Genomic DNA, 25,882 nt, shown 5'->3' on the forward strand with positions numbered 1-25,882 from the left:
TCTTTCAGGGTCGCCATTGCCATGCTCAGGAGGACTGCACGACCGATTTACCCAACGATAGTTAACAAAGAAACAACAGAACAACCAGAAATAGAACAAACAAGGACATCTTTCGATAAAGTGGCACAAAACAAACAATTAAGCTTAATAATACTTTATTATCCTAAAGACAAATACAAAAAGGGGGAGGGGGGGGGGGGTTCGTTGCGGCCGTTTTCTGCATGCAAGTGTGGGTGTGTGAGGGAGAAGGAATGCTTGGTGTTACTTGCCCGATCATTATCTCCGATCGGCGTGGGTTACTGCAGGTCCTTCCAGGTGGTCGGCGGGATTCTTGAAGTGTTTTAGCGGAGATCCCTGGGTTTCCTTGACGTGTGTCCAGTATAAGGCTCCGTCTTACCGTTGAACTGACGTCCCACATGCTCGCCAGCGGGGCCATGGCCTATCGGATATTGAGCCTAGCAAGCGGGGGTGAACCCACCGGACCCTGCTAGGCTCGCACCTCAATGACGCAGACTATGGCTCACCCGGGGCGTGTGGCGTGACGATAACTTAGGGGGCTCGCCAGCCACCAGCACAAGAGGGCTCGCCAGCTCCGATTCAGCTCCTACCACGAGGTATTCTTCGTCTGGCCTCGCGAGGTAAGCCGAACTTTCCGTCCTCGCGTGGTCGTAGGTTTTATCACGAAAATATGGTCCAATCCTTTCGTTAGGGGGGATTGATAGGGTGCGTGTCACCACTCACTCGCACGGGCCTTTACGGAGCTTAACTAGCTCTTGGGGAGGTCATTCGGACACGTGTTCAACGTTCACTTTTTCCGAAATACGAAAACCGGAGCTCTAGAACTTGTGACCGCTCACGATTGTGGTCAATACCTTTCTCCCCGTTCCTTTTCCATTCCTTCTCCACTCCCGTCCTCACACTCTCCTTTTCCTCTTCTTCCTTTCACTTCTCCCTCCCCACACTTTACATGTGTCATTTATCATGTGTAACAACACCGAAGATATTATGTCCAATACAAATGAGTATAACAGTTTGGGGGGTATGCTTTTATAGCGTTTTTTTTTTAATATTTAAATTTACGCCACGGAAAACATTCCTCTACTATTTTAACTACAAAAAACAACTCCTGTTTATGGAAAATATAATGTCTTAGATTCTTCTATTAAGGGTCATAATGTTGTTTCCGGCTTTGTCGGTAACAGATTGTATTCTGTGAGCTCCTGTAAGTGTAGGAGATTATACAACATAACATAAAACATACAGCCAAAACAGATATTTCAATTGCTGTAGATAATAGTTTCCCAAACTTTTCGAGAGGCGACCCCCCTAGCTATCGGGCTAACTTTTCGCGACCCACCAGGCAAAAATATACATAGAAAGGAGTTTAAACAAAGATTTTAGAGTTGCAGAATATTTCTATTTATATGTAACTTTTATATAGGATTTTCACTAACTACTCGTTTTCTACATTTTTATCAAATCTCACCTAACTCGAAACATACATTATTATGAACAAGGTATCGAAGCTTATTAACATTAGGGGTATTCACTAAACAGATTAATTAACCCTCTAATACCCAACCCCGCCTTTAGACGGGGTATAGTTTGAGCATTTTTGTATTTTTTCTTGCCCGGGCAATCAAAACTTTTATATTTTTAGCTGATATTTAGGACTGTTCTGTATATCTCACACTTGGTGTCTTTTAAAGCGTATTAACATTTTTTAAAAATCATTGAAAAAATGATGTTTTGGTCACTTTTTGAATGTCATTGTTTCTTTTGTATTTAATCGCAACAATTTACGTATTTTAAATTTTTCCTCAATCATTCTATTATAGTAGAAGAGTTTAAAGGAGTTGAATACACTCTATTTTTTTTTAAAGTTACACGAAAAATAAAATTTTCTATGAAAAAAAAATTAAAAAAAATAATTTAACAATAGGTACCGTCAAGACGCGATTCACCGTGGGGGCTCCATTCACCGTGTGCCTTCGAATATTTTTTCATTATTTCCATATTATGATTGAATGATATGACAACCCAACTAACATTTATTGTGAATGTAAACGTCAACAAAGCGTCCTCAATACGGCTTGATGCTGAGTTACTGTGTTGTACATATGGACGGAAGCTTCTATGCAAGCCCTAATGAATCTGGCGAACTTAATCCACTTGTACATGCTGTGCGATCAGCTTCTATGCCACCTAGTCATAGCTCTTTTCTCGGCTCCTATGTAACCCCTAACTGAATAACATCTTGAGAAGGCGCTTTTTCAGCCTTTTCGCAGTTGTTAAATAATAGTTTTACGGCATCCCCAAATTAAACGATTAAATATAATTAGGTTATGGATACCGTGACGCAATACATGTGGAACTGGAATTATCACTTTTAAAATTGAATAATTAAAGTACTTGCCGCTACTTGGAATCGAACTCCCGATCTCCATATCCACTGGTCCCGATGATGTAATCGCTGCCACACTGCTATATATAAATAACATAGAAAATAGCCCGTTTTGTTTTACTCCAGACAAGGCTTCATAATTGTGCCACAAGAAACCTTACCCAACTTCATCTTGCTGCAAAAGCTTGTGAAACGTCAAACGCAATAATGTTTACATTGAACAAGCTGTGTGGTTGCGCCGACAGATTCTTCTTCACAGCTTCTAGCTGAAAGAGTGTTCTTTAAACGGCTACGAAGCGCTGCTGTTTTGTGTTTTGGCAACATTACAAAACGTACTGTATAAAAGCAGCTGTTGTAGTGGCTGGGACTCTTACTTGATTTGCACATCTTCCGGCAAATCATCCGGCATTGAATTAAAGTGCAATAAAAGCAACCCAAATAATTTCACAGCACAGACATGGATAGCTGTAAAGAATTTGTGTAGTAGCTATATATCCCGCTTAAAGTTTGTTTTGACAATAATGTTTATATCCGACAAGCCGTGTTGGTAAACCAACGATTTCTTTATTACAGCTTCTAGCCGTAATGAAATCGCATAACGGCCTTTAAAGCGCTGCTGGTTTGGGGATTTGTCAGTATAACGAATTGTACTGTATAGTAGCAGCTGTTTTGTTAGTGGGGACTCCTATTCGATGTGTTCAAGTTTTCACATCTTCCGGGAAATCTCCCGGAGTTGGAATAGAGTGGAGTAAAGGCAGCCCCAGTGACAAGCAATGGATTTCTGAAAACCGAGTTTGGTAGCTGTATGGTGCTTGTTTTGCAGTCGTGTATTAGCTTATGATTTATATTTGACTAGCTTTCCTTTTATTCAGCGTTGACTGCTTTTACTCGATGGTTACACAACAGAAAGCAAATGACTGAAGCTTATAGCGCTGAAAATGTTAGTTGGGAATTTCCCTTCAATTTCACCAATACAACACTAATGTATTGTTACCATGCCAAAACGCTCATTAGAAACATTTAAAAGTATCATTTTGACACTAAAGTGTGTTTACATGAAGCGGGTTTCTGCTCGTTCACTGCATTCATAGTGAAAAAACGAAAACTGCGCTAAGGTGATTTAGCTTAGAGCTTAGCTTAGACTGACTGCACATATCTATGGTTGCTACTCCGTGATTGACTCGAACCAATGACAGTTGCACAATGAATCAACCGGATAATTGACTGGGAGTGGTCAACATTCTCACTGTGCACGCTTCAGAGGCTCTCTTTAACAGTACAATAACGGCGCCGGCCACGTCCTTGCAGTCAGGTTGAAAGAGTGAAGGAATGTTAATAGCAACCTTTGTTATGTGAAAGTTGGCGTTTACCGCACGTCTCCACCAAAGGCTGCAGGAAGGAGTGATTGTTAGTAGGGCAGGTATTGTTGGGTCAGGATTCACTTCGATAAGTAATATGACCTTTTGGAGTTGCAGTATGCCGTGCAAACTGCAGTGATGTTGTTCGCTTCACGCGGAAAGCAAACAACCAACCACCCTCGTCAGGTGATTGCTCAATATTTACTACAAATGAAGCAACAAAGTGCTGTTGTTCGCATCACGCGGAAAGCTAACAATCGACCACCCACGTCAGGTGATCGTTTAATATTTACTATTAAAGACGCGACAACACATACAAACTTAAGCGCTATTGCTCACTCCGCGCGGAAAGTAAACAATCAGCCACCCGCGTCAGGTGGACACTCAAGATTTACAACAAAAGACGTGTCAAAACATGCAATCTGATGCGCTATTGCTCGCTTCACGCGGAAAGCAAACAATTGACCACCCACGTAAGGTGATCGCTCAATATTTATTCATAAAAATACTTGCAACAAATATACATGGACAGATACATAGAAAAATAGTATGTCGTTAAGAGATTGCACAAAAGAAATGAAATGCAATAAAAAGAAGAGATAGTTTGTAAAATGCCATCTCGAACAGTGACAAAATGGAACAAAAATCCAAGTCGACACTCATGGTGACGAACTATACAAAATCAATGAAAAAATATTTGAAAAGAGGATATTATAAATATATGGTATAAAATTGTATTAATATTATAATTGATGTAGAATCCATAGAAAGAGAATAACAAGGAACAAACTCACCGGATAATCGCCTGCCATCAATCGAACCAAAAATGCGAAACGAAAAAAAAAATCGGAGCACCGAAGGCAACGCGCGCGCGAATCCGGCCTCCAGTTGCCGAGCCGTCATTACACACACTGACTGAAGCCGGGTCTTCTTCCTCTGCCATCAACCGTACCAAAAAGCGCAAAAAGCAAATGAAAAACAAAAAACTAAATCGGAGCACCGAAGGCAACGCGCGCGCAAATCTGGCCTCCAGCTGCTGAGCCGTCACTACACACCTACACCACTACACACAACTGCGCTAAGGTGATTTAAGCGATAAACTAAATGTAGTAACGTTTTTATTCCACCAAGAAGCAATAAAATTCACATATCAGGTATGTATTTTGCATTACCGAAGTAAGTTTAGCAAGAAAGTACGATTGCTCGTACTTTTTAATTGAAACAAAAAGGCACGGTAAATGGTTACCCTAAAAAAAACATGGTCTCCATTCACCGTGCCCCATATTGTCCCATATATCTAGAAAAAATTGAAAATTTGAACATTCATTTTTATAATAAAATCTTGCAAGTTATTACTTGAAATGAATTTAAACGAAGAAAATTCCCTTGGCTGGATTGTTTTGATCATTTTTAAACAAAGTAGAATAAAATTTCTCATACACGGTGAATGGATCCCTATACTACCACGGTGAATGGTGACCTACCACGGAATTAGGCGACCCTACTACTCTTTACTAATAGTACTATATCACCAAATTTTGTGAAAATTTTTCTACTTCTGTGGATATTGCTTTAATTTTAACTTATAATGAAGGCAATTAAAAGCGGCACCAACAATGTTTATAAGACTGGTGTCAAATGACAGCCCTTATTTGCCCCGAATCCTCTTAAATCCACGGTGAATGGTGCCTTGACGGTAATCATAAAATCTACAAATGTTTTCGTCTTGAAAAATCGGTGGGCCAAATGGGCTTCCAGGAAAAATATAAAAGTGTAGGGATGTTCAAAAATTAAAATTAGAAAAAGCAAAAATCAAAATTCACTTCATTAAAAAGAATCATCTTCCAAAACATGTTTAAATCGAGTTTAGATGACGAAAAATGATATTTAGATCAACATCAAAAATTTGGGTATTAGAGGGTTAACTGCGTAAAAGATGATTATTTCATTATTGAAATATTTCATGAAATTGCAGATGAAATAATCAAAGATTGCCTTGGTGATTGTAATGTTTAATCAGTTTAATCGGTTTACGCTGTTTAGTAAATCCCCTTATTGTCATATTATTTAACGTTAATTTCTGCGTACAAAAATTCATCACATAATAGACTAAAAAGCTTATGTTAAGTCACTGTAGAAAAGCAACTGTTTGATCAATTATGAGATATGAGGGAGCTTGCCCTTCCTTGCAATCTTACGATAGTCTTAATCAATTACTATTGTGCTTATGTAAATTATACTAAGTATGAGGAGTTAGTCCGTGACTTGGTTAAAAGTTAATGTAACTGACAGGTTTACGTTGAATAATACGACACGAAAAATCTTCCAACAAACATAACTTAATTACTGTAGAATCTGTACGTTTTCATAACAATAACCAGAAATTAAGACTGTCTCAGAGGGTCGCGACCTTTAACTTGGGAAACCATGCAGTAGAGATGCTAGATTTAAAACATCATAATAGTTAGCATGGGCACGGTAAAGGCTGGGTATGCTGCGCAATTCAGATCCCATTGTGATCCACTAGCCTCTGCCCTACAACTCCTATCCCTACCTCCTCGCGGTACCGGCCGGAAACAATGAACAACCTTAAGGAAGATCGGATAACCAACCCCGGTGGGAACTTTAGTCGTAAGCTGACAGGGAAGGGGGGGGGGGTTTGCTTCGGCAAACCTGAGCGTCTGTTCTCCAGGAGAAGCGGCTCACAACAGCGTCTGATCCCCATGTTAGGGGCGGCTAATCTACGTCCGAGTGCCAGGGAAGAACTCTAAGCTCAACTGTGCACTATGGTCCTCCGGAAAGTAGGGGATTGGTGTCAGGCCCTACGAGCCAGCCGTAAAAAAACATTGTAACGGAAAATCAGCAACAGAATAATACGAACCGAGACCAACGGCAACGATCCCAGCGAACAAAAAGGACTTGCGATTGGAAACTCGGTACGTGGAACTGCCGATCTCTCAACTTCATTGGGAGCACCCGCATACTCGCCGATCTACTGAAGGACCGCGGGTTCGGCATCGTAGCGCTGCAGGAGGTGTGTTGGACAGGATTCATGGTGCGAACGTTTAGAGGTAATCATACCATCTACCAGAGCTGCGGCAACACACGCGAGCTGGGAACAGCTTTCATCGTGATCGGTTGGTGGCCGATCGACGAAAGAATGTGCAGGTTGAGGATCAAGGGCCGATTCTTCAACTTCAGCATAATAAACGTGCACAACCCACACTCCGGAAGTACTGATGATGACAAGGACGCATTTTACGCGCAGCTCGAACGCGAGTACGATCGCTGCCCAATCCACGACGTCAAGATCATCATAGGAGATTTGAACACTCAGGTAGGCCAGGAGGAGGAATTCAGACCGACGATTGGTAAGTTTAGCGCCCACCAGCAAACGAACGAAGACGGCCTACGACTCATTGATTTCGCCGCCTCCAAAAATATGGCCATACGTAGCACCTTTTTCCAACACAGCCTCCCTTATCGTTACACCTGGAGATCACCACAGCAGACGGAATCTCAAATCGACCACGTTCTGATTGACGGACGGCACTTCTCCGACATTATCGACTTCAGGACCTATCGTGGCGCCAACATCGACTCCGACCATTATCTGGTGATGGTCAAACTGCGCCCAAAACTCTCCGTCATCAACAATGTACGATACCGGCGACCGCCACGGTACAACCTAGAGCGGCTGAAACAACCGGATGTCGCCTCAGCATACGCGCAGAATCTCGAGGCCGCGTTGCCAGACGAGGGCGAGCTCGATGAGGCCCCTCTAGAGGACTGCTGGAGTACAGTTAAAGCAGCAATCAACGACACAGCCGAGAGCACCATCGGGTACGTGGAACGGAATCGATGGAACGAATGGTTCGACGAAGAATGCAGAACGGTTTTGGAGGAGAAGAACGCAGCGAGGGCGGTATTGCTGCAGAAAGGGACTCGACAGAACGTGGAACGTTATAAACAGAAGCGGAAACAGCAGACCCGCCTCTTTCGGGAGAAAAAGCGCCGCCTGGAAGAAGCGGAGTGTGAAGAAATGGAACTGCTGTGCCGTTCCCAAGAAACACGGAAGTTCTATCAGAAGCTCAACGCATCCCGCAACGGCTTCGTGCCGCGAGCCGAAATATGCAGGGATAAAGACGGAGGCCTCTTGACGGACGGACGTGAGGTGATCGAAAGGTGGAAGCAGCACTTCGATCAGCACCTGAACGGCGTGGAGAACGTAGGCACGGGAGCCCACGACAACGGAGGAAACGACGACGCCAGTGCAGCGGAGGACGGAAATGAACCAACTCCCACGCTGAGAGAAATTAAGGATGCCATTCACCAGCTCAAAACCAACAAAGCAGCTGGTAAGGATGGTATCGCAGCTGAACTCATCAAGCCCAGAAAAGTTGACCACCTGTCTGCATCAGCTGATAGTCAGGATCTGGGAAACCGAACAGCTACCGGAGGAGTGGAAGGAAGGGGTAATCTGCCCCATTCACCAGAAAGGCAACCATTTGGAATGTGAGAACTTCAGTTCAGGGCGATCACTATTTTGAATGCTGCCTACAAAGTGCTATCCCAGATCATCTTCCGTCGTCTGTCACCTAAAACGAATGAGTTCGTGGGAAGTTATCAAGTTGGCTTCATCGACGGCCGGTCGACAAAGGACCAGATCTTCACCGTAGAGCAAATCCTCCAGAAAAGCCGTGAATACCAGGTCCCATCACATCACCTATTCTTCGAATTCAAAGCGGCATACGACAGTATCGACCGCGCAGAGCTATGGAGAATCATGGACGAAAACGGCTTTCCTGGGAAGCTGACTAGACGGATAAAAGCAACGATGGACGGTGTGCAAAACTGCGTAAGGGTTTCGGGTGAACTTCCCAGTTCATTCGAATCTCGCCGGGGACTGCGACAAGGTGATGGTCTCTCATGCCTACTCTTCAACATCGCTCTGGAAGGTGTGATGCGACGAGTCGGGCTCTACAGCCGGGGAACGATTTTCACAAAATCCGGTCAATTTGTGTGCTTTGCGGACGGCATGGACATTATTGCCAGAACATTTGGAACGGTGGAAGAGCTGTACACCCGCAAGACACGCGAAGCAGCAAAGGTCGGACTGGTGGTGAATGCCTCAAAAACAAAGTACATGCTGGTAGGCGGAAACGAACACGACCGCATCCGTCTGGGTAGTAGTATTACGATAGACGGGGATACTTTCGAGGTAATGGAGGAATTCGTCTACTTCGGATCCTTACTGACGGCTGACAACAACGTGAGCCGTGAAATTCGGAGGCGCCTCATCAGCGGAATTCGGGCCTACTGCGGGCTCCAGAAGAAACTGCGGTCGAAAAAGATTCACCCACGCACTAAATGCACCATGTACAAAACGCTAATAAGACCGGTGGTCCTCTACGGGCACGAAACATGGACCATGCTCGAGGAGGCCCTGCAAGCACTCACAGTTTTCGAGCGATGCGTGCTAAGGACGATCTTCGGCGTTGTGCAGGAGATCAGCGTTTGGATGATCTAGGATATCCCGATTAATTTGATACTGTCTTTTGAACTTTTAGAACTTTCAGAAGACTTACTGGACATGATAGAATGCAAATCGTAGCTATGTATAACGAAAGAAACTACTGTTACATCTGTACACTTGAGTATCTGAACTCAAGAACAGTTTGAATGACCTAGAATATCCCAACTGATCTGATACTGTCTTTTGAACATTCAGAAGACTTACTGGACACGATCGATTACAAATCGTAGCTTTGTATAATAAAAGAAGTTAACTTTACTCGCGTAGACTTTAGGATCTAAACTCAAGAACAGATTGGATGACCTAGAAAATCCCGACTGATTTAATACTGTCTTTTGAACTTTCAAAAGACTTACTGGACATGATAGAATGCAAATCGTAACTATGTATAATGAAAGAAGCTACTGTTACATCTGTACACTTCAGGATCTGAACTGAAGAACAGTTTGGATGACCTAGAATATCCCGACTGAATTAATACTGTCTTTTGAACTTTCAAAAGACTTACTGGACATGATAGAATGCATATCGTAGCTATGTATAATGAAATAAGCTACTGTTACATCTGTATACTTCAGGATCTGCACTCAAGAACAGTTTCGATGACCTAGAATATCCCGACTGATCTGATACTGTCTTTTGAACTACCAAGAGATTTAGTGGACATGATAGATTACAAATCGTAGCTTTGAACAATTGAAGTAATCGTTACACGCTGTTGAGCACCAAAAGCACAGAATTACGTAGAAAAAACTCTATGATAACGCTTGGAAAAATTCCGGCTTCAAAGGGGTCAGAATGAACATTGGCTGAATTTCTATTCGATTTCGATTGGATTTCTATTAGATTTGGATTGGATTTCTATTGGATTGCAAATAGAAAGTGACCTTTCAGAGCAATGACTTCTACTTTTAAACTTCCCCATCAACCATCAAAATCTAAAAATTTGCATATAATACCATGCCATGCAGTATCCTATCCCACTGGATGGCATCGCCGTATGCGGTTGAAGCGCAAACCATTGATCCAACAAACTCTCGAATAGCTTTTTTTTTTCTTTTTTGCACACTCTCGTCTTCTGTGTGTGTCACTGGGAAAAGGAACTGGATATTGGGAAATAGCTTTTCTTCCCATCAAACTTCAGTTCCAGCTTTTAGTTTGGGCAATCTACATCCGAGCAACGAAATGATACCCGAATAAAGGTGAATGACTAGCTAAAAACACGTGTTTAATGGACAGAGTGGAATTATCCAACAACGTGATCCTATGGGAAACTAACCCACGATTCGAAATCCTCCGTACGGACACTTCTAACCTCCAGGCTAAACATCTTTCAATGCATTTCCGCAGCCGGAATCTTTTCTGATAAATTCTGTTGTTTTATTTCTATTGATGATGGGGTTGCAGCTCTGGGAAAATTCATTTCGAGATCCACAACTTTTCTTCTCTTTCGAAGATTAAATTCACATTTCGTAAGTTTGTCAAGTGTGGGATTTGATCTCAGGTCCTGGGCGTGACAGTCACATGTTTCGACCTCTACTCCAGATTCGCTGCACACATACCATACATAGCTTTTTAAACATCATTTGTTACTGAAATAAACTTCGGGGAACTTGAAAGTTCCAACAAAGCTCAGAATAGTATTTTAAGCAGCAAGAAAGTTCACCTGAAGTTTATGCTACTTGTTAGTGTATTTTTTTTTGTCTTGGAAAGGAGAGCTTTTGCTGGGAAGTCACTGACTAGGATAAGCATTCGGTCTTTGTCCTATCAGTACCGTAATAAGCAAGCTATAGCAAAACTTGGCCATTGGTTCACCTAATATAGTGTTAAGATAAAGTAAAAATAAAACTTGATACTCTTCGATTATCTATTCCAATTTGGGTAGACCACGTGGGAAGTTCACGATGCCAATTTCAATATCGCTTCCCGAAATTGACGTTTGCTCCAGTGGAGACGATTTCAATTTCGCCATTCGCCAATCTTGCCACAGGGGGAGTTAACGAATATTCACACATTCTATTATATGCAAGACAGTCAATCGCTGCACCGCACCACTCCAGTTTCCTATGCGGCAAGCAGTAATCCTGGATTCGAAATGTAAAAGATGTTTCCACCATCGTCGTCGTTCATTCCCAAACTTGTGGCGGCGAGGGTGATAAATGTACGCAATGAATGGCATCCAATTCCAGCTTTGAATTCCAACTGTATGCATGGAGAAGTGTGGGACTGGGAAGAGCACAAAACGGCTGTCAAAATAGTTGAAGCTTGACTTTCGGAATGGGCATCCGGGAAGGAAAAACAGGGTTATCGGGTCATATCTAGGGACAACGATCCGTTGTTTGTCCCGTTCGTTGTTGTGTTGTTGCCTGGTGCGGGAATGTCTTCCATCGCCGTGGAGCGTAAAAATCGAATTTCAACAAAGTTTATTTTGGGGCCAACCTGCAGCAATGGCACGAACGTTAACAGACAAAACGCTCCAAGTTGCGATTGATTAGCCGGAGCGTACCGAAAGTTGGCGGTTGGAAGTAACTCGTTTTGGCATAAAGAGGGTCAAGGCAGAGAGCAGGTGATGGGGATTGATGGAAAGAGGACTCTTTGTTTATTTTGGGAATTATGATATTGCCGCTGATTTTTTTTCTCGATCACGACAATTTCCTTGTTGTGATGCCATTATTGGTGTTTTCTTTAGACTTGCTGACGCGGCAAACGTTGTACGTTGTACTGCCTGCCTAATACGTTTTTTTTTACATACAGCTGTTTGGAGATGTCCCCCGCCAATTCATTCGTATGGGAACTCATATTTCCAGAGATGGGAGGAGTCTCACACTATTCTAAGAACCTTCCCCGGCCTCAATAACTTACCCTTACAAAACCTCACGTCCATCGGTTCAGTAGTTTCCGAATTCATAAGGGTCAGACAGACAGACAGACAGATAGAAGTGCCCACAGTAGGTAACCATAAGTTCAGATAAGAAGGTACCTACTTTATATACTTTATAAGCTAAGCTAAGCTAGCCTTCTAAACAGTTTCATTTTTAAGTAATTTAAGAATTTATGAACTTTCATATAAGGCAGCTGGAAAGCTTTCTAAGCAGCTTTTGACGGAACTTTGACAAAATTCATGCAGAAACAAAAATGTGTTTTTTTTTTTCAGAATCACAGACCTCATTAAGTATTGTGAGATTCATGTCTGAAATTGCTTTCGATAATTATATTTCCACATACGTCGCTCTCCTATGTGGATTTAAACTGGTTCCTCCTGCGTAATAGCCTGCTGACTTATTTACCAAGTCAATCGAACTTCACTACTGTACAAGTGTGCAAAACTACCTGCCGAAAGAAAATCGATTCAAGCCAGACTACACCCACTGTTCACAAAATCGTAATAGTAATTTAGTAATAGTAATAGTCAATTATAGTAATGTGGTAGAACGTAGGGCTCTCACGCAGCGGCAACCGGTTCGAATCCGGTGGGTGGCATTTATTTTGTGTAAGTCTCATGTTCATTAATTTGCTAAATTCAAATTTATGGTTTACCAGCTGTCCCGGCAAACGTCATACTGTCTGCCTACTGTGTTTTTTGACATACAGCTCCTTAGAAAAGTGCCCTGCAAAGTAATCTGTATGGGAGGCCCCGGTTCCAGAAACCAGAGCGGTCTCACACCAAGCTAAGAACTTTCCCCTGCCCTAAAAATACCCACATACAAAATTTCACACCAATCGGTTCAGTAGTTTCCGAATGCATAAGAGTCAGGTCAGACAGACAGACAGACAGAAATTCATTTTTATATATATAGATAGATATAGATTCGTGTATGCTTACACAGTTGCTTTCTGCAAAAATGACATCTAATCTTTATTAAAACACAATGCTACTGAATTGATCTTCTATGAACTTGAATGTACCGACAAAGTTCCGGGTAACATCTTAAGTAGCTTAAGCTGCTTAAGAAGCTAACAACGAGCCTTGCCGGAACTTGTGTTCGAAGTTCCAGCAAGGCTCATCTTTAGCCTCTTAAGCAGCCAGAAAGTTCCATTCGAAGCTTTATCTGCACTTCGCGGAACTTGAAAGTGTATTTTTTCATGGGCGGCGGAACTTTTGGTTACTTGGGATTCCAAGATAGTTTAGAGATATTCCAGATCAATAAAACTAATTCGGAGACCTAACTTTCAGATCTACACTTGTGGTAATAGCTTTTGCCACTACGTTAAGTAGTGTTAATTAGTGTGACATATTCCACTGCATTTACCAAAGTACTTCGAAGAACAATAAGCGTTGTGCTATATTTTTGGGATATTATGGTCCATCCTTACTGTTATGAAGCTTGGCTGATGAAAACAACCACTGTCTCATGTTACATTTGATTTCGTTTTAGATCGTAACATTGCACAACCAAAAAGGACCCATGAACCTCTTGACCCTAGAGTTAATGATATTTATGATAGTTTTGTGATAGTTGTATCAGTAGCTCAACGTATTTGTTACATTCAGCTCGTCATAAATTTACAGATTTTGTTCGTACTGTGTATGAACAAGTGTGATGTGTGGGCACGTTGTATTCGCGGTATTCCTGCAACACCTGGCAGATGGCGAACATCTGGTCCGTTGTAGCACAGAGAACAGACATCCAAGTTCAGTTCTGAAACTGTGTAAGGAATTTAACGGCCATTTGAAATGTTTCAATTCACCACTGACTGTGGCAATATGGTGTCTGGTGGCGTTAGTGTTGTCATCGTGTATTGGTTTGCAACCTTACTCAAGTAAAGATTCAAATCCTTACACAACTTTCCGAATGAAATTTGTTCTAGCCTGGATGTCTGTTCTCTGTGGTTGTAGCGCGTTCACCCATGAATCCAGCCTGATATTGCTCCACGAACTCTCTTGCAATCGGTGATCGACGGCAGCAAAAAATTTGAGAGAGTATCTTGTAGACAGCGCTCATTAGTGTGATCGCGCGATAGTTCTCGCAATCCAACTTGTCGCCCTTTTTGTAGATGGGACACACGATACCTTTCATTCATTCCGGTAATACTTCCTCCTCCCAAATCTTGGTAATGACCCAGTGTGATGCTCTCACCTGTAACCGTTTAGTTACAATTATCCCAATATTATTTTTAATTTGTGCATTTGTTAAGGAACTGTAGTGTTTTTATAGATTGTGTTTCATGTTGGGTTTGTAGGATTAGATAGATATTGTATAGTTTGTGTTAAATGTATTAGATCAACGGGCTTAAAAGGGCAGAATAAATCAACTGTGGTAATAAGGAAAAAGGATTGAAAATGGATGGGTGGCGATATTCAACAAGGAAGGAAAATTAAGGCAGGATGGAACAAATGGAAAATGAATGGATTGGCTAGATAGAATTTTGGGGAGTCGGCCATTGATCAGAAGTAAATCGGCGTTTGTTCAAGACAGTTGAGCCAAGTTCAAATTGTCCCTATATTTAGTGCCTAAAGTGCCGTGTGCAATCCTGAAGTGAACCACAGTGCGAGGTCAATAGTTCAGCCAGGTAACATATTTTGGATGCTATTTCGGAAGGCCGTTAGTTAAACATGCCTTGGTCCTCAGGACCTTTGTTTGGATTCTATAATCCTTAGATTAAAAAAAAAACGCTGAACGTGTCCAGTGAGCTTTTCGCTCTTTGAAGGAAGCACGACACTAGACAACGGACTAGCATGCAACGCCCACGGAGCCGCACATTGCCCCAGCTTTCTGTGCACGTCGGCCAAACCAACGATTTCGTTGGTATTGGTCTAACCGTCAAGGACCTCCTCTCAGGCTCCGTAACCGCCGTAGTGAGAGAAGTCTCGGACCGTGAAGTCCTAAGTGTCCAGGAGAACCCTTCTCGGCGTGACCAATACGGTCTCGTCCGTGGCCCGTCGATTGCGTCAACGAAGGGAACGCCGTATACCCCCAGGCTACATCCGTAACAATTCGCCATTGCCTTTGGCCCAATCAAGCGGTACCGCCGCCATTCAGATGCGCGAAGACCAAGCCACCAAGTCGCCATCTTCCAACTCACCACCGCCGAAGCAAACCTCACCTCAGCAGCGAGCGCTCGCCAACGTCCAGCAACGCCCCGGTACGTACCAGAGCAACAATCCTTACCACAAACTATCACATATTCGTAATAGCCCATCAAAGTTCAAACACCCAACCTCAATATTAAATTCAATAAATCCCACATAGATTTTGTAAAACACTCTTTCAATCCACCAATCATTAAGAATTCCACAGTTTCAGCACCCGTTGTTCCGCGTAGCCCCTCCGAATTACCCAGTAGCATGCCGACCCTGTAGACTCAGCTCTAGGGGTCTCATGCTCATTGGCGGAGCCAGCATTTTCTTTTCTCTTACTCACTCTCCTAAACAAGCACGAGAAAGAGAAAGATAGAAGAGGGGGCAGCTTGCCTCCTCTTTCATCCCACTCTTTCTCGTATATGTTTAGGAGAGTGAGTAAGAAAAAAGAAAAAGCTGGCTCCGCCAATGCTCATGCTACTGAGCTAGTTATCCGGGAGTCTTGGTTTAGCCACTGGGTCGATTGAGCAGTTTGTAAGTCTCAGTTAGTCTCACACCAGTCAATGCTACTCCACCGTATTTTAGTAACTTCCTTAAAGAATTCAGCTCCGATCCATCCTTACCAGCTGACTTATTGTGTTTGTGTTGCTAGCTTCCTTATTTTCCCTCAACGTGGGAGTTGGCTCGATGTTTCTCCCTGCTGTACTGACGTGATCAGTACTGAACTGCGGTCAAAAAGATTCATCCACGCACCAAATGCACCATGTACAAAACACTAATAAGACCGGTGGTCCTCTACGGGCACGAGACATGGACCAGCCAGCACTCGGAGTTTTCGAGAGACGCGTGCTAAGGACGATCTTCGGCGGTGTGCAGGAGAACGGTGTGAGGCGGAGAAGGATGAACCACGAGCTCGCTGCACTTCACGACGAATCCAGCACCCAGAAGGTGGCCAAAGCCGGAAGGATACGGTAGGCAGGGCATGTTGCAAGGAAGTGGAGCGTGACCAGGTGGAGCGTGACTTGGCGAGCATCGGGCGCGACCGAGGATGGAGTTGATTATGTTTTGTCTTAAATGTGATGTTGAACAAATAAATGTATGTAATGTGGGTGCCGAGATTACCCATTTGGTTTTGCTGGAAGTTTGGCACTGATGCCGGGAATTGGCGCTGGACTAGGTGCAGTAAACTCGTTCAAAATCAGCTTTCTGCCAGAAAATCTTCACAACAATCACTGTTAACAACAAGTTCACGCATTAAGGTATTTGATGCAGGTGGAAGAAGTGGAGGAAAACGGTCGTTTCGTTGTGAATTTAGGTTATATCCAATTTTGTTTACCTGTAGTGCCGGGAATGGGGTCAAAAACCCTGCGGATTCCTGGATAAACTGATACGATTGATCAAGGCGACGATGGATCGAGTGATGTGCGTAGTTCGAGTATCCAGGATACGTCGAGTCCCTTCGAATCTCGCAGAGGGTTACGGCAAGATGATAGTCTTTCGTGTTTGCTGTTCAACATTGCTTTAGAGGGTGTAATTAGGATAGGGGGGATAAACACGAGTGGAACGATTTTCACGAAGTCCGTTCAGCTGCTTGGTTTCGCTGATGATATTGATATTATTGCTCGTAAATTTGAGATGATGGCGGAAACGTATTTATATCGACGGTGATGAAATCGATTCGGTTGAAGAATTCGTGTACTTGGGCTCAATGGTGACCGCCGAAATGACACCAGCAGAGAAATTCAGAGGCGCATTGTGGCAGGAAATCGTGCTTGCTTTGAACTCCGCAGAACTCTAAGATCGAATAAAGTTCGCCGTAGCACGAAGTTAACTATCTACAAAACGCTGATTAGACCAGTAGTCCTATATGGGCACGAAACATGGACCCTACGTGCAGAAGACCAACGCGCTCTTGAAGTTTTCGAACGGAAGGTGTTGCGTACTATCTACGGCGGAGTACAGATGGAAGACGGGACTTGAAGAAGGCGAATGAACCAAGAGCTGCATCAACTGCTAAGAGAACCAACTATCGTCCATACCGCGAAAATCGGGATGTCGGATAGCAACAGTGGCGTAGCTAGGAATTTGGGGGCCCGGTGCGGGAGCAAATTTGAGGGCCCTCATGAAAATTACAGATGTACATATTTTACAATGATAATTCTATACATTTAACTCTCGAGTGATCGCGCTGTTATATTTTGTACAACACGTTGAAAAAATCGCGATTTTCGTACTCAGTATAAGCGTAATACTGGTAGTGGTGATCAACAAACTGACGAAAGGTAAAAAAATATTTTCTGTATTCCTTTATGTATTTCTTCAGGGATTTCTGCAAGGATACATCCCGGGGAATTATGTCGAATTTTTTGTTTTAACATTTTTCAAAGAATTACATCAATCCTTCAGGAATTAAGTAGAAATTACTTTACCGTTTTCTTTAAAAAAATCTTTCTTGAAGAATAATTTGTCTTCATGAATATTTTAATTGATTAATGCATGAATGTCATTAAGTATTTCTCTAACCATTCCTACAGGAATTCCTACAGTGTTGTTCTGAGGATGTTTTCAAAAGTACTTCAGAGTACTTCAAAAGATTCTTGAGTAAGCTTCATCGAGTGTTTCTCGAAACATTTGTTCAGGAAGTCCACCAGGGATTCTATCAATAATATCTCTGACAATTCATAGAATTCTTGAGAAATTCCAGAAAAAAATACCACAAAAAATTCTACAATGATTCCTTTAGAAGCAAATATACTACCAAGAAATTACATCTGAATTCCTCCAGATGGAGAAGTCCTTCTAAAATTTCTTCAAACATTCCTCCATGATTTATTCAGGAGATCCTGCAAAATTCCTTTAATGATTTTTCCACAGAAGTTAAGTATTTCTCCACAGATTCTTCAAGGTTTTCTCAATTATTACCTCACATAACTCTTTCAGAGATTTCTCCGAGATTTTGTCTTGGCATCTCCTTAAGCATTCTTGGCATTCTTTTAAGAACAAAGTATTTGAAGTTTCCCGGTACCTAAACGTATCCGGCTTAAAATGTAACTCAATGTTCAATGGATCAAGTAATCAAGTTACAATTTCATCCAGATACGTTTGACGGTTCTCTAGATTTATGCTCGTGAAAATTGGAGCTATGTACTCCAAATACCTTGTCCTTAAAGATTTTTTTTTTCAAGGATTCCTTCAGAATTTCCTCCAATGATTCCTTAAAAAAAATACAGCAGCGTTTTTTTTTTTTTGAAAAAAAAAAATCTGCTAGGATTCTTTGAGGAGTTTCTCTAAGGTTTTACTAAGAAATCCATTATAGAATTCGTCCAGGACATTTCCAAAGGGCCTGTACATAAAATATGTAGACTGTTGAGGGGGAGATGGGGGGCTGGGGTATGGCAAAAGTCTCCGCTCCATACAAATTTCAAAAAAAAAAAATGTATGGACAAAAGCCTACGAGGGGAGAGGGAGGGTCTGAGATGACCAAAAATGAGTCTACGTAGTTTATGGACAGCGCCAAAGAATCCATTGGATAATATTTTTTACCTCCAAGGTTTCCTACATAAGTTCCTCTAACAAAATTGTCAGAGGAACCTGTAGGAGTTATTTTACTATCCATCAACTCTAGGACATTTCCCAAGGATTCCTTCAGGAATTTTAGCTAGCATTTCTCTGGAACTCTTCTAAAAAAATCATTCTAAGTTTCCATCAAGCATCTCAGTCAAGAATTTCAGGTTTTATTAATCATTCCCCTAAAAATATCTCCGAAATAATCGTTTAAAAAAAATCTCTGAGAATTCCTGGTAGGGTCAAAATGCTTTTAGTAATCTTACAATCCCAAATTAATACTATTCGAAAAAAAGCGATTACGGCACCGATAATTACGTAATTCTTCAGGAATCGCTTCAAGAATTCCTACGGGATGTTTTCCAAGTATTTCTTAAGGTGAAACGGGACGCCTATCTTGCCTCTCTTTCTAACAATTTGCCTCGCGATTTTGAAGATGGTAATCTCGAGTTCTATTGCAGTGAAGATGATGAAAAACAATCAGCATGTGCAGTGCAAGTGAGCATACACAATGATAGGTTTTTGTTGCAAAATATGAAGTAGAATCTGAGATTACCATCTTAGTAGCAACAGAGCAATGGCGGATATTTACCCGACCGTCCCGTCCGCCCTTAAATATTTTTCCAAAAAAACTCTTGAAAATTGAGGGGGTAGAGCAAAGAAGAGTAAGTGACAAAAACCCACTTTAGAGTAAATGAGGTTTAAAGTTTTTCACCAATTTTTCATCTCATACAAAATGTATAGAGTTTCAAAATCGACCCAATTTGTTATTTTTCTAATCATCGTAAAAATAATCTTAAAAAGTTGCTGAAAGCTTGAAACCGGGAAATTGTTTTGGTATGCTCAACTCAAAATCGTCAAAATGGTCACTTACACCCCTTTGATTCTGGGCCCTCAATAATCAAAAGATTCTTTCAGAATTCCTTCAAGGATCTTGTAAGTAACTAATGCAAAGGTTTCATCTATCGAATAAAGCATTCCTTGTTTAATTTATTCAATAAATTTTCTAGGGATTCAACCGAGGATTACTTTTGAGATTTTTTCAGGGCTCACTTTAGGAATTTTTCCATCGTTTTAGTCACAATTTTAAAGAAATTCCTTCAAAGAGGCTTTTAGAAATTTTTTCTAAAGATTTCTTCAGTAGTTCATCCAATAAATGCTCTTGCGATTTCTCGAAAGATTCGTTCAAAATTTATTAAAGTATTCTCTTAGATTTTCTTAAATTGATTTTATTAATTCATTCTTAAACTTTCAGGACGCGCGCCTGTTTGAGCCTAAAAATACAACGTGCTCGCGCTGTATACGATGAGCGAGGTTTTTGGCAATGTTGTACTTTTTTACAACGGCGCGCGTTTTGAAGTGTTAAACTGATTTCCCTAAGTATTTTACAAATGATTTTGTACAAGATATATTGAGATTTCATTCATGCAAGGATTTCTCCATGTATTTGTGTTATTACTTCTGCAAGATTTTTTCGAAGATTTTTAACACAAATTCCTCTAAAAAAATCTATAGGCATTCCTGCAGAGTATTTGAGTGTTTTTTTCTCTAGAAATGCTTAAGAAATTTCTGCAATTATTTAGTCAAGGATTCAGGAACTCCTTCTTAGAAATTAAAAAAAAATATAAGATTTTTTTTCAAGAAATAAAAAAAAAATTGGAATTAGCTTTGTGATTTTTTTTAGGAAATTGTTTGTGAACATCTCTGGTAATCACCTTATTTTTTGTAACTTCCTTAGGTAATTCCTTTGAGATTTTCTTCGGCCATTCGATTTCAAATTCTTGATTTTTTTTTTAATAACAATTGTATCTCATAGAACTGCAAAACCAGACGGAATCTGCATAACATACGGAATTCCAAAAGTAATTAAAAAAATCCAGAGGAATTACCTTCTGAGGAATTACCGGAGATGTTTTCAAAACATTGCCTCTCAAATCTACGGAATTTTCCAAGTACCTGTCGAATGAATTTCTTAAGGAACTATTGAAAGATAAACCAAAGGAATTTTTAAATATATAAGCAAAGGAAATGCCGGTGAAACCCCGTAAAAGTTTCTTGATAAATTCTCAATGCAATTGCCCAAAGAATTTCGAAAAGTAATGATTTTCAAAACTTATAACCAAAATCAATTTCGAATATTATTGCCGAGAAATTTCAAAAGAGTTACCAAAGCAAATTCCGAAGGAATTTCCGAAAGAGTTTTTAAAACAATTTCTAAAGCAAATGCCAAATGAATTAACCAAAACCAATCAATTCCTTTAGGAATTAGTAAAGAAGTATCCAGGAAAGAATTAACATTTCCCAAAGTAATTACCCGAGGATTTTTCAAACGAATTGTAAAAAAAAAACTAGCGAAAGGTTGCAGACAAAATTTCTAAAGAAATTTCGAAGAACTAAAAATCTGAAATTCGTAAAGTAATTGCTGAAGCATTTTTGAGAATTCATTGAAGATTTTCCAAAGAAATTGTCTAACAATTTCGTAAAATAATTGCTGCATAAATTTTCATTTATACTTCTAACGGGGATCCTAAAAAACTTGAGATTTTTACAAAAGGAATTGCGAACTAAATTTTCAACACAATAGCTGAGACAGTTTTTAAAGGAATTGCCACAGAAATTTTCTAAAAATAATGCAGAATGAAATCAGAAAAAATGCTCTGGGAATTCCCAAAGGAATTTCCGAAGAAATTTTTCTGAGTAATTTCAGGATTAGATATTCTTTAATTAATTGCTGCACTGATTTCCAAAGTGATATCTGAAAAAATAAAAAATAAACCGATGAAATACTTCAGAAATTCTAATAAAAAAATAAAACATCCTTCATGAATTCTCACAAAAATTCCTCCAGGAAATTCTACTGATATTCTTTCAATGAATCCTTTAGGAGTTCTTACAAGGTTTCCATTAGGAATTTTTCTATTGATACCTTTAAATATTTTTTAAACGATAACACCTGTTTCGTCCGGATTCACTTCGCGAAACTTCTAAAAATGTTTCTTACGATTTCATCAAGCATTTGTTTCAAGTGAGAAACCCCAAGAACTCTTTATTGGATATCTCTTACGATTTATCTAGGAATTACTTCAAGGGCTTCTTTACAAATTCCTCCAAGATTTCCTTCGAAAGTTGCTACAGCGCGCAACAGTGATTGCTTCGGAAACTCCTCAATATGTTTCTGAAGCAATTTCTTCAATTATATGTATTCCCAAGAATTCCATAAAAAGTATCTTACAGATTTTCACTAATGATTCTTTTGGGGCTACCTCACATAATCACTTCAGCAACTTTCCAGAAGAATCCTTTTGGAATTCCTGCATGATTTTTTAAAGAAATTTCTCCAAGATTTTCTTTTTGCAATGCCTTTAAGAAAGTCCAATGAAGATTAAATCTTTTTCTTCAAGAATTTTTTTTTCAAGCTACATTACAAAGATTTGTTCAGGGATTTCTTAAAGTTTTCCTTCAGATTTTCTTTCCATATAGGTATTCTTTTAAAGATTTTTTTTCGATTTGCTCCAAAGATTTTGAGGGGAATTCTTTGAGAAATAAATAATGCATTTCATCATTAGCTCTTCCAAAAATCTCTTTGTTTTCAAAATTTCTTTAGGATTTCTTTACCTAAATCCCCAATGTATTCCTTGCAGTACCAGCTTCATAGTACTGTAGTAATCCTTCAAGAATGTCATCAAAGATACCTTCAAAATCAACCCAATGGCTCTTTCCGAATACATCTTAGGATTCATCAAGACGATTCTACAAAGATTCCTCTAGAAATTCATCCAAAAATTCTTGCAAACATTTCTACAAGAATTCCTCCAAGAATTCCTCCACAATTCCTTTAGAAAATTTTTCAATGATCCATTCAGGTATGGCTCCAAGCATGATTTCCGAAATTCATCAAAAATATTTTCCATGAGGAACTCCTTCAAGATTATGTCTTGGATACATCTCTAAAGAAATCTTAGGAGAAATTCCTTAAGGTTCATCTGAGGGATTCCTTGAAGGACTTCATGACACAATCCTTGTAGGATTTAATTAAGGAATCCGAAGAGGTATTCCGAAACAAATGGTTGAAGAAATTTCAAAAAAAAAACCTTGCAAGAACTCCTGAAGGATTTCTTGAAAAGTTCCTGCAGAAATGCTTGGAGAAGTTCCTGAAGGAATCATTGTAAGCATTCCTTAATCAATGCTTAGAAGAATTTTTGAAGTAATCTCTGAAAAAATGTTTTAAGTTAATCTTAGATGATTTTTTGTAGAAGTTTTTGAAGTAACTCCTGATAAATCGTAAAAGGTATCCCCGAAGGCACTTATTTGCACTTATTTGCACTTATTTTTTATACGAGAGCAAAAATAATTGATTAACTATTGCTATTACGGTTTTGACGTGACATGTGTTCAGATCTTAATTTGCATAAATGAGACCCCTGAATTTCAGCTGCTACCTTAAGCTAAGCCAACAGCTATGTTTGGTCCTTTGTTTAGGATGTCAGGAACATTTTATAATGCACATGAATGTTGCTTCCATATCGGTACTGAATTTAATAAATTTATATTTTGATTTCTAGCACATTATTTCTTTTATTTTGGGGCCCCTGTAGGTACCACAAATAGCAATCATCGAATTGATCAAAACTAAACTAACTAAATTACTTGAATGAAGTGTGCATATTTATAATTGTTAATAATAGGATTTCAAATTAGTCATTTGTGTGCCCATTCCAAAATCTTTTGATAATCACGAAGGGGCCTCGACATTCCTATAAACAGATCTGTAAGTATATAAATTCAATACTTGTACCAAACTTTCACTATTTAAAGAACTTTATTCAAACCTTCTCTGATTTGGAGGCCCCCTGAATTCGGGGGCCCGGTGCGGACCGCACCCCCGCACCCCCCCTTGCTACGCCACTGGATAGCAACCCGACTCAAATGGTTCCCGAGAGTCATTCGACAGGTACAAGAAGACGTGGTGCGCAGCGAGCTAGATGGGTCGATGGAGGACGATGTGATGAGCCTTCGCAGAATGCGGAACTGGGGACACAAAGTCATGGACCGAGTAGAATTGAGACGGCTATTATGTTCAGCAAAGGCCACTCAGGCCTTAGCCTGACTGTTATGGTAAGGTATACCTTATAAGTATGAAATGATGAAGTAATGAATGGCAAAAAATGTCATCTGGATCTGCATATTTAGGCCCGAAGAATTTCTTGTGCGTAGCCATCTGAGCGTGTTATTTGTGAACAATTAATAGATACATAGAATGACACATTCTACCGTGACGTTACAACGTTTTGACGCCTTTTTGGTCAGATTTTCCACTATAACTCATAAATACGACCGTAAGCATTAAATATTTTTGCATATTCGGTTTTCTTGTAAAATTTACAGTAACGTCACGCTACTTATTTCCGTTTTAAATAAGCTTGTTCAATGAAAACTCAACAGATCAGGGAATCCGAATACATATGCAAAAATAATTAAGGACAGACTTGTTAGAATCCCAATATGGCCGCCACAATGGCCGACTTTGGCACCTACTCACGATTTTGAGGGCACAATCTCTTCGTAAACAAAACCAGCGCACTTGAGCTTCTTATTTTAAGCTTATTACAAGTGAGCAAGAACATAATAATAAAATGCATTGTTGTTCGAAGCTTGCTTCTTAAGATTTGCGCGTCTGAAGTTTTGATGCACTGTTGAACCGGGATTTCAAGAAGTTTGTCCTTAAGGTTTGAGGTTTCCAGTAGTATTTATGAGTTCTAGTGGAAAATCTGACCAAAAAGGCGTCAAAACGTTGTACCGTCACGGTAGAATGGGTCAATACTCTTATGATGGACGGAATGATTCGCGGCTGTGATTAGCATACTTGGCAAAAGACAGCATTCAGTACAAAAAATTGTTTCAGTTAGGTTCTGAGAACAACCCAGCCCACACAACAATACTTACTTTCTTCGTTTTTGCTAATCCGTTCCTTGATTTCGTCTAAACTGCTCGGCGAAAGCATAATTAATTCCTTCCAAAGTACCGAAGCAACTGCTTCGGTTTGTGCACTTTTTTCGCTCGAATTTCCAAAGAAAATTTAATTTTCCGCTCGAGCTGCTCTTAACCAGGAAAAAAAATATCCCTTTCATACAGATCACGGGCTACACTGAAACAAAAATATCCACGAACTTTCTCTCGTTCTAGTAACCGTTAGTACAAGATCATCACAAAATTTCCTCCGTGTCTACTCAGTAAGCTGAGATTTGCTCGAGACACACGTGGTAAGAAATTGAAGCGCGCCTACTGAGATGCGCTCGTGCCACCAAGAAGAGCGAGGCAAGAAAATCCGCTTTTCCTCAGAGATTTTTCAACCAGTCTCAGAACGGATATCGTAGGCTGTTCATTGCCCGACTGGGTAATAATTATTACTCCACTACACGTTCCTCACCGGCTACGAACTGTACCAAGCTGGATAATGATTTTACTACATAATTAAAAAATGTCCGCTTCCATTGGCAAACAATGGTGCTCGAAAAAAAGGGGAGAAACGCGCGTTCGTAATACGTACAGGAAAAAAAAAATATGATTCGAACCGTACGAAAGATCCTCGAGGACTGATTATCTGGAGCGCACCGGTTGGAGTGGCTGCAGTCACATTCCCCCGGAATGAGGCCTCCTTGTTTATCCGGTTGCCACCTGACGACGATGACGGCGTAACGTAATCCGTGTTGCAGGAAGAAACTAGGTTCGTGTTTATTTAGCATAAATTTATGAGGCTCTGTTTGTAGGCATATGCTGCTGGTATAGGTAAGTAGTAATGGCAGACCAGAAGTTTCAGCCGTTTTGCAGATCAAACAAAGAAAGGTTCCGCTCTATTTGGTATGCTGTTGGGGAGTCATGATGAGATAATCAGCAAAACTTTTAATGGGGGTTGTAGAGGTCTATAAGATTTTTTTGTCTTCGCTAGGTATTGTAACGAATACGACTCACTAATGATATTTTTTGTTGAGTGTGTTAGTTGA

At 40.5% G+C, this 25,882-nt stretch overlaps 1 protein-coding gene across 2 annotated transcripts in view; it reads right to left on the bottom strand.

Moving 5' to 3' along the window:
• Positions 1–25,640, bottom strand: part of LOC115271009 (ERC protein 2-like) — a 28,023-nt gene extending 2,383 nt beyond the window's left edge. The window contains exon 1 of one of the 2 annotated variants that reach the window (XM_029880401.2): positions 24,825–25,640. In XM_029880401.2, the coding sequence (XP_029736261.1) occupies positions 24,825–24,882 (58 nt within the window). In that variant the 5' untranslated portion in view covers positions 24,883–25,640. The remainder of the gene's footprint in view (positions 1–24,824) is intronic. The other variant, XM_029880402.2, reaches the window with a different exon arrangement.
• Between the last annotated feature and the right edge of the window lie 242 nt (positions 25,641–25,882).

This window comes from Aedes albopictus, chromosome 1, assembly GCF_035046485.1.
Source record: "Aedes albopictus strain Foshan chromosome 1, AalbF5, whole genome shotgun sequence".
Taxonomy (NCBI): Eukaryota; Metazoa; Arthropoda; class Insecta; order Diptera; family Culicidae; genus Aedes; species Aedes albopictus.